At 45.5% G+C, this 10496-nt stretch overlaps 1 protein-coding gene across 1 annotated transcript; it reads left to right on the top strand.

Moving 5' to 3' along the window:
- Positions 1–2633: 2633 nt before the first annotated feature.
- On the top strand, positions 2634–9302 carry fbxo36b (F-box protein 36b; the record flags this gene model as incomplete). The annotated part of the gene is made up of 5 exons (XM_083782674.1): positions 2634–2729; positions 5277–5385; positions 7930–8102; positions 8464–8673; positions 9012–9302. The coding sequence occupies 5 exons, from the start codon at positions 2634–2636 to the stop codon at positions 9300–9302; spliced, it is 879 nt and encodes a 292-aa protein (XP_083638800.1).
- Positions 9303–10496: the final 1194 nt, after the last annotated feature.

Below are 10496 nucleotides of genomic sequence, written 5' to 3'. Positions count from 1 at the left end.
CTACATGGGTCACATATAATTCGCCCAGCTGGTACCCACTTAAGGCCCAATCAGATCCCAGTTCAAACCCATATAGGCAAACAGGTTCACACATGGTTCTGAAATAAAATGGCCCATTTGGATACCACCTAAAACCCAGTTAGAAACCCATGTAAACCCATATGGGCTAACACGGGTGGGCCCTTTGTGAAAACTGGGTGCACGGCCCACTTGGAACCCATGCCCATAGCCCATGTCAAAACCCAATTGGGCCCAGATGGACATGTTAGCTGGGATTAGTGAAATGCATAACGCCAATATTGGGCTAATATAGGCTACCAATAAACAACCAGCTCATATACCCACCAAATAAAACTATCATCCCATTGCAGAAAATAGTTACAAAATGTAATTGAGGCTACATACAGTGGTGTCCCCTTCGTCTGTACCAGGCTGACTTCTATAGGTTTTGAAAGGTACCTTTCTTTTTTATTTTCTTTTTATTTATTTACCCAGGGAAGTAGCTGAGCACAGGTGCTCATTTTCAGCAACGCCCTGCACATCGAAACACACACACACACAAAATGTCATGTCAAAGGTACCTCTGGAAGCCACACCTCTGATTGGTCGGGTTTAGTCTTAAGGGGTGTGTTTTTTTCACCCACTGTGTAATACAATGAATGGACGGTAGGTGGCAGTAGTACAGAGGCCAGAGAAACTATAAGACAAACGCACATGGAATGGGAAATAGAGGGGTGGAAATGGAAATGGTAGGGTTTTTATTTTTGGTATTTGACTTTGCTACTGATGATTGTACGCAACAACAACTATTGCATTGTGTGTTTGAGCTGACAGGCCCTTTTTTATGTCAATCAATCAAGTCATCTCAAGTGGCAGATGCAAAAATAGTTTTTTCTATTAAAATTATATATATTTTTAGGGCCATGTCATGTGCTCTACCTGCAAAGCCTTTGTGATCTATAACTTTTGGGCACCGCTTAACGTCAGATCAGGGGTTTTGTCGGCCAGCGCCAAAAATGCTCCCCGACAGCATAATCGGAGCAAATACCGGGCAGTGTGTATGAGCCATAACGTGTTGACTACACTACACTACACTAATAAGGACACATAATAATAACTAATAACCCATCCGTTACTACATGTGGAGTCAACTCCCGCAATTTCCTTCTTCCCATAGTGCGCGGCAAAGTAACTCTGGGATGAGCGGCCGCAAAGCGGCCGCGAAATTCAAGTATATATATATAGCATGGTTGGTGGCACAGTTTGTGAAGCCAACAGTCTCCAACCTAGGTTTTAAATGGACAACGACTTTAAGCTAGATCGCCAAATTAGCTTAGTGGTGAAGTCTAGCTTTTTTCATTTGCGACAACTGGCAAAGGTAAAACACTTTTTAACCACTCAGCACCTTGAGACAGTAATCCATGCCTTTATTACATCTCGGCTGGATTACTACCTTGGAGCCAGTCAGTCTTCCCTTGCTCGGCTCCAGTTAATTCAGAACGCGGCTGCCCGACTACTAACTGGCACGCGTAAGAGAGAGCATATAACTCCCATCCTCGCCTCTCTCCACTGGCTGCCAGTGAACTTTAGAATCCAGTTCAAGGTTCTGCTTTTTACTTTTAAAGCTTTAAATGGTCTCGCCCCTCCATACCTCTCTGAGCTCCTCCACCCCTACTCTCCTGCCCGCTCCCTCAGGTCAGCTGACCTGATGCTGCTAGAGGTCCCGAGGGCGAAGCGGAAGCTTAGAGGGGACAGAGCTTTTTCAATCGCTGCCCCCAAGCTCTGGAACGACCTTCCCCTGCAACTTAGGCAGGCCCCCTCTCTGGCCATTTTTAAAACCTCACTGAAAACTCACTTTTATTCTTTGGCTTTTAACACAGCATGAGACCTCTGTTCCTGAACTTGCTTCCCCCCCCTCCTTTTCTTGTTTTGTGTGTTGTCTTTGTATTCTGTGTTTTTAGTCTATGTGTTTACTTACTGTTTTACCTATGTACTGTACAGCACTTTGTGGCAGCTATGGTTGTTTTAAATGTGCTATATAAATAAAGTTGAGTTGAGTTGAGTTGAGTTGGTTAAATGGTTAAAGATAGATTTTACCACCCCTTTGTGAAAGTAATGGTTACAGCCCATAAATTAATCATGCACTTTTGAAATTAATTATTTACATGTTGATTCACCGAAGCAACTCAATTCATTTTGAGTATCCACCCGTTCTTATCTTAATCGGCTTCATATCATTTTGGAATGCTCAACCTGATTTGGTTCCACTGTTCTAATATTAATTCAATGATGGTGAAATATTTTGATTCAAACATGCATATTGTATGTGCTATGTATGTTATTATTGTACCTAATATAGCACTAACAAGTTTAATGTTTCACTCATCCTTTCATTCCCATGGCAACGTTTTTTGCTATTATCTATCTGCCCACTAAATATTTGTATTTATGTAATTGTTTAATAGCTATATTTTCTTTTTTAATTTATTTGAAAGGGGTTACATTTGTTACAGAATTAGCCAAATGGCTTCAGGGCTTCAGTGCAAGTGGGAAAGACTAGAAACCATAGACTGTAACTAGAAACAGGACATGTGACATGCTGTTGTCATGGTAGCGTACACAAAACGTTGAACATGGCGTCACTGTTGCCGGAAAGATTATTTGAAATCAGTGGACAAGGCCCTGCACCTAGTAAAGATTTTTATCATTTGACAGTGACCAAATCTGATGTAAGTAGTAATCGTTATATGACTCTTGATTGTTAAATCACATTTGTTTACCAATAGGCTAGCTGGCAGTTGTAGCATTTCAGTTGACCCACTGCAATGTTTTTAGCTACATTTTGTGTAACTACAGTACGGTAGGGGAGACCGGGGTGAGTAGTGCCACATTTTACTTAAAGTGTCTTTGAGGCAAGGGGATTACAGTAATGCCTCCAACTAAAATATGTACATATAGTTTAGAATGTTGTGCATCCCTGAGAACAATCACTTTGAATCTTAAATAAACTGTTTAAGAAATATAGCTTCAGAAAGAAAAGTGGTTTCGTGGCACAACTCACCCCCGGTGTGGGGTAAGATGTGCCATTAGAGAGAATAAGCTGGGGTAAATTGTGCCATTGATAATTGGGGCAGGAGGAGGGGAGAGGGGAGGAGGAGGGGAGGAGAGGGGAGGACTGGGCAGGAGGAGGGGAGGGGAGGGGAGAGGGGAGGGGAGGGGAGGAGAGGGGAGGACTGGGCAGGAGGAGGGGAGGGGAGGACTGGGCAGGAGGAGGGGAGGGGAGGAGGGGAGGACTGGGCAGGAGGAGGGGTGGGAGGGGAGGAGGGGAGGACTGGGCAGGAGGAGGGGAGGGGAGAGGGGAGGACTGGGCAGGAGGAGGGGAGGGGAGGAGGGGAGGACTGGGCAGGAGGAGGGTAGGGGAGAGGGGAGGACTGGGCAGGAGGAGGGGAGGGGAGGACTGGGCAGGAGGAGGGGAGGGGAGGGGAGGAGGGGAGGACTGGGCAGGAGGAGGGGAGGGGAGGGGAGGAGGGGAGGACTGGGCAGGAGGAGGGGAGGGGAGGAGGGGAGGGGAGGACTGGGCAGGAGGAGGGGAGGGGAGGAGGGGAGGACTGGGCAGGAGGAGGGGAGGGGAGGAGAGGGGAGGACTGGGCAGGAGGAGGGGTGGGAGGGGAGGAGGGGAGGAGTGGGCAGGAGGAGGGGAGGGGAGAGGGGAGGACTGGGCAGGAGGAGGGGAGGGGAGGAGGGGAGGACTGGGCAGGAGGAGGGTAGGGGAGAGGGGAGGACTGGGCAGGAGGAGGGGAGGGGAGGGGAGGACTGGGCAGGAGGAGGGGAGGGGAGGGGAGGAGGGGAGGACTGGGCAGGAGGAGGGGAGGGGAGGGGAGGAGGGGAGGACTGGGCAGGAGGAGGGGAGGGGAGGAGGGGAGGGGAGGACTGGGCAGGAGGAGGGGAGGGGAGGGGAGGAGGGGAGGACTGGGCAGGAGGAGGGGAGGGGAGAGGGGAGGGGAGGGGAGGACTGGGCAGGAGGAGGGGAGGGGGGGAGGGGAGGACTGGGCAGGAGGAGGGGAGGAGGGGAGGACTGGGCAGGAGGAGGGGAGGGGAGGGGAGGAGGGGAGGACTGGGCAGGAGGAGGGGAGGGGAGGGGAGGAGGGGAGGACTGGGCAGGAGGAGGGGAGGGGAGGGGAGGACTGGGCAGGAGGAGGGGAGGGGAGGAGGGGAGGACTGGGCAGGAGGAGGGGAGGGGAGGACTGGGCAGGAGGAGGGGAGGACTGGGCAGGAGGAGGGGAGGGGAGGACTGGGCTTGAGGAGGGGAGGGGAGGACTGGGCAGGAGGAGGGGAGGGGAGGACTGGGCAGGAGGAGGAGGGGAGGGGAGGACTGGGCAGGAGGCACCGGGCATCGCTGCCAAGTTTTTAGGAGAGCGAAGGGGTGGGCGAGAGAGAGGAATTGAAACCCTGTCAGTCTTCCTTTCGTATTTGCGAGGCATGATGGATTTTAGTCTAAAAAAAAGAATGTCACATAGTTTTAGTGATCAAATGTAAGAATACAATGTACAATAACAATAAAATACAATAAAGTAGTATATAGTTAAACAAACAAACAAACAAAAACAAAAACATAGGTTGGGGTGAGTTGTGCCACTGGCACAACTCAACCCAGGCCCTTTGGCACAAATCACCCCAAGCCCACCTTTTTGAAAAAAAAGCATTCCCTAGCTTTTTTGAGCTAGCATCATGCTAACTGTATAGACTCATATTGTAGCTTACTAGTGCACTAAAACATGTGTGAATTGTTTTCAAAGTTGTCTACAAGTGTTCATACAAAGAAATACAAAAAACCTTTATCATAGAAATTTTACTTTAGAGGTCCAAAAACAGTTTTTTGAGTTTAAATGTGCTAACCTCTCAAGCCAGGTGCTTCCCTCTTCAGCAGGCTGAGTGAGATGGATGCCTCATCAAACTTAAGTGGTCACATGATCAATTTCTTCTATGGTTTTCCAGATAACAGGGGTGGCACTAATTGCCCCATGGCACTACTCACCCCGGTCTCCCCTATGTTACTATTACCCCAATCTGGGAACCCATCTGCAAAAAAGAAATAAAATGTTTATATATTTTGTTTATTTTCGCTGAGCTGAAGCTTTCTTGAGAGATTACTATTACCCAAGAGTTACACATACCGTATGTCACTTTACTACAGGTGTTTAGCAATGAAGCTACACAAGGAATTATGTTTTGAAAAGGTTTTGTAAATTCGTAGGCTTTCTTCCATTCATATACAGGTGGTGTGGAGGTGGTGGAGAATATCGCTGAGGAATGACTGTAGAAACGCAAAGCCTGGAGAGCATAAGGACTCTCATCAGGACTACTTGGATGACCTTCAGCTACAGAGTAAGCTTAAAGCTGCGATCCAGAACTTATATTGACATTTGAACCAATCTGTATTAGTACATAACTAGTACATCTGCAGTGGTTGGTGGCTGGAGCCGAGGTGGCAACTGTCTGAAGCTCATAAGCGCAATATCTTATTTAACGTGTGGACTCAGAGTTCAACATTTGTGAACTTTGACCATGCGTCAAGTCAACCAATAGTAGTTGACCCCACTTGGCAGACATTAGACTTGTAGTTTTCCTTCCGTGAGACAAACTACTCCAGCTGGCACCCCCATTGATGATGTCATTGGTACAGGGTGAGTAGACGGACTTGCATGGAGTAGTAGTTTGTCTCACGGAAGGAAAACTACAAGTCTAATGTCTGCCAAGTGGGGTCAACTACTATATGACGGTGAAGTCAAAGTAGCAATGCGTTGCATTGGGAACATCTCTGTTTTTAGACAATACAAATGCTGGGGTTTAAATGCATGCTGTCTATTCACGCTGTCCATCTTACAAGTCCTGCAGTCACTCAGGATGGGAGGCAGCTGGAGATGAGTGATCAGCATGGCCTAAGCCTTAAGGCGTGTCTGCTGTTCTCTTCCCAGAATGTTCCAGTGAGCAGATGAAAACATGATCAGTGAGAATCTTTATCATTCATGAACATGTGTTTTGAGTGGCTGCCCCGCGGTAAGTGCAGAGAGGGGAACTGGAAATGTTGTTTATCTAGTTGATCTCTGCTATAAATATGGCCCGTTATGACACATTTTTACAGCAGACTGATACTGTAAATATATATTTTTAAACTATTCATTCTGTGTATAATTGTGGTGGAAAAGGTACTCACAATCTTTACTTAAGTAAAAGTATCAATACTGCAATGTAGAAATATTCTGTTACAAGTAAATGTCCAGAATTCATAAATTTACTAAAGTACAAAAGTATTGGTATCAAAATGTGCTTTAAAGTAAAAAAAAAAAGAAAAGTATTCATTATTTAGAATGTCCCATTTCACAAATTTTCAAATATATCAAATGTAGCCTATAATAATCTTTTGAAAATCGGCTGCCAAAATGTATAGGGCTGAAGTGGTTAATGCATTTTGTAATAACAATCCAAATCTACAAAGTTAATTTAAGTAACTAGTAATTAAAGTTGTCAATGCGCAGTAAAAGTACAATATTTGCCTCTGAAATGTAGTGGAGTACAACTTTCGAAGTAAAAGTATTGGAAATTGGAAATACTCAAGTAAATACCTCAAATTTGTACTTAAGTACAGTACTTGAGTACATGCATTTCATTACTTTCCACCACTGTGTATATCATTATCTCTCCACCAGGCAGAAGGTCAGGGATGGAAATTATGTTTTCACAACTTTCTGGTCGAGTACAATCAAGGGCGAGGGTAGAATGACATAATCTGTCAGATCTAATGTAGAAATGGCATATTTTGACAGTTGCATAGTAGGTCTATTGGCAGAGGTATGCAGTCTTTCAAAAGTTCTGTTTAAATGTTATTTTAGATGTTATTTCAACAGATAAGACATAATATTCTAAATACTTTGTAGCACATACACAAACAAGAATCAAGAAACTTCAAATTACAATAACTATTGTTTGACTGATGGGTTTCATGCTTACTCAGATGTTGTGCTTTGTACGTTTCTCTGGATAAAAACATCTGCTTAATGCTAATCCTAAATGGTAAATTATATTTGATAAATAAAGATTTCGAACAATAAAACATCGCATGGATGCACCTGGGACGTATCCTGTATCCAGTGATGTATCCCATGAAGGTCATCAGGGTTTCGGGTCTCACAACATCATACCACTCAGGTGTCCCAGCTGGGCAACGGTGGTGCTGCAGGCTCCACTTGTGACTTGAATGGCCCTCCTAAAGGCCACCACTGTGGCTTCCTCCTCATGGAAGACACAGGCTGGGGCGCCAACCCATACTTCTCCCGGGTGCCGTCTACATTCCGGCTGTCACCCGTCTCTCCAGTGGTCACCAGACTATTCCTGGTTGCCACGTAGTCTTTTCCTATGAGTCACTAAAATTAGAATAAACAAAAAACATTGCATGGATGCACCTGGGACGTATCCTCAGTGATGTATCCCAAGGGGTGATCAAGTCCAGACTTACGTCCCAGTAGCTACCCTCGATCAGTCCCATTAGGGAAAGACCAGGGCCACACAATCCGTTGCTCCGGAACTACTCTGCCGGGACTTGGAGGTAGATCAATCTGGGGCATGAAAGGACCAAGCTCTGTGGGTTGACTCCTGTCCGGGCCCCTCCAGGTCTCACCAGGTCCACTCCTGCTCTCACCAGGTCCAAGACCTGTGCATTGTATCAGACTCCCAGCACCAAACACTTCATTCAGGAGTGGTGGATTCCTGAGCCGCAATGGTTCTGCAGGCTCCACCTGGGCAACGGTGGTGCTGCAGGCTCCGCTTGCGGCTTCAAAGGCCCTCCTAAAGGCCTCACCGTGGGTTTGTTGGGCTTCCTCCTCATTCATTCCAAATAAATAGAATATATTTGTTTTCTTGACATCTTGCCAGATCGGATCAGTATGGTGTTTGGTGGTCGGATCTTGCAGTACACCCAGTCTTTGTGCCAAGGCCATTATGACTACCTGGAGCGCCTTCCAGACCCCCTGCTGCTCCATGTCCTGGTCTGTCTGGAGCTTGAGGATGTGGGACAGCTTGCACGAACATCACGCAGGTTCAGGAAGGTGAGAACAACATTTGTCTGAAACTGTAAAAATGCATTAGGCAAGGCAAGTTGTTTTGTATAGCGCATTTAAACAGCAAGGCAATTCTAAGTGCTTTACACAAAACATTAAGTGCTAAAGTAACATCATTATGCTAATTGGTCAGATGAATTGAATATGAAGGACCCCAATGGAAACAAGCCATAGTGCTTTCTTGGGTTATAAATCCTCTTATAATAATACCTTGTATTGAACTGTACCTTCCTGTGCTTTTTTCTGCGAGCTGTTAATAAAGTATTCAATCAATCAAACAGATTGAGACATGGCCTACAGCTAAACATTTCAGTGTGACATTTGTTTTTGTTTTCATACCTGTGCTCAGCTGTGTGGGTCAGAGGAGTTCTGGGAGCAGACGGTACGGCAACGCTGTGACAGCATCTCAGCCGAAGTGTCAGCTCTGGCCCGGGAGGTTGGCTGGAGGACCGTCTTCTTCACCAACAAGCTGCAGCTGCAGAAGCAGATCAGCCGCCGCAGGCACGAGAACAAGCAGCGGCGGGAAGGGCAGGTCTGCGGAACGGATATGACTTCAGAGGTAAACTGACCCACACTCCCTAGGCCTGTCACAATTATGACATAATCGCAATTATTTTGCATACGCTTCAGAATTATTTACATCTGTATGAAATAATCTGTTGAAAAATAGCGAAAATAAACAATCTACAGGCTTGCAATGTACAGCGCATTGAGAGCTTGTAGATTATTACATTTCTGTTTTCGCCCTAGTACTGGTCATTGTCATATTTTGTATATTGTGTGTAATTTTAGTTTACAAAGCCTAAAAGGCAAACATTTTATGTTCGATGGAAAAAACACAATTATTTGTCAGACAATTATTCGTCAACTAAACTTTATTGATTGTGACAACCCTAGGAATCACCTCTCCAAGACCCCAAGACAGATGTAGAGAACCTGGATGCTGAAGTGGAGTCTGATCTGAATCTTGCCACTAGCCCATGTTGTGATATTGACCCTGTCTCCACCTCTGAAGCGATGCTTGGCTCTGACTCTGGCATTAAGTCGGTGCACGTGCCAGAGCACTCCTGTGGGGATAGAAAGCGCTGCATGGCCACTAGTCCAACAGCAGGACAGGATGTGTCCGTCAACGACCTTCACAATGATGCAGGATACTGTAGTGCAGAGTTTGTCGAGCTACTGAACTGAGTCTGTTTTTCAGATTCTGAATCTGACTCTTTGTTTTAGATTGATGATCCTCATGCCGCCAGTTTGATGTGCATGATTAGGCCACGAACCCTGATTAATCCCTGGGACCCTAAGCTACACTGTAACATCCTCATCCTCCATCTGGTTCCTAAATATCAGTCCTTTATCTGGGGTCAATGATGCCTGGGAGTCACACTGAGAACCAGTATATTAGATTCATGCTTTATAGTGAATGGTGTTCATTGCTAATTGATAGAAATGGAAGTTGAGAATGTGATTTTTTTTAAACACATGTTATAGTTTGTGTTTTGTACGATAATTTGTACAGTATGAATCTGGGAAGATGGCATTTATGTTGATTATACTACTGTATCAAAGTGACCTCATGTTCTGATATAACTAAAGCCAAATATACAGCTAATATAACTTTTGAGTTTTTATTTTTTGATTCGAGCCTTGAAAAGTTCAAATTACTGCAGCATTGATTGAGACTTGAACACAGAAAGTCCGTACTGAAAGACTCATCATTAGACCACTGCGCCATCAGTCAGACACCCTAAGCCAAAGTCTCCTGGTAATTGTGTGTGTTGGCCTTCAGTTAGTAAAGTTGAAACACTCCAGCATTAAATTATAGGCGAACAGGGATTTGAACATGTAGAGCTACCTGAAGGCTATTGTAGCAGTGGCTCACAGCCCCAGCCTGTGAGCCACTGCTACAATATCATCTACAGTCTCATATCTCCCCTTTGCCATGGGCAGCTGCTTTGGTTTAATGGTTAAGATGTTGGCCTTCCGTGTGGTGGACCTGGGTTCGATTCCTGTGCGTTACACTAATGTACAAAACAGTGCTCAAAGCATTTGATGAATGTGATTCTGTGTTCAGGACTCAATTCTTTCAACTTTACTAACTGAAGGCTAACAAACAAAAGATCACTTCAAAACTACCAGGAGACTTTGGCAGAGAGTGTCTGACTCATGGCGCAGTGGTCTAATGATAGACTTTCTCTGTTCAAGTCTCATTCAATGCTGCAGTAATTTGAACTTTTCAAGGCTCGAATAAAAAAATTAAAACTCAAAAGCACCAGGAGACATCTGCTGAATGCCCAAAGGTGCCTTGGTTTGGTGTGTTGCACTTGATCGGTTGCCTCTGCTACAGACAGTTGACAGGTTCAAGTTCCATGTCATCAAGGTGCT

Source organism: Protomyctophum parallelum (genome assembly GCF_964188405.1).
Source record: "Protomyctophum parallelum genome assembly, chromosome: 14".
Lineage (NCBI taxonomy): Eukaryota > Metazoa > Chordata > Actinopteri > Myctophiformes > Myctophidae > Protomyctophum > Protomyctophum parallelum.
Note: the sequence above shows the minus strand (reverse complement) of the source record. Positions and strands in the feature narration are given on the sequence as shown.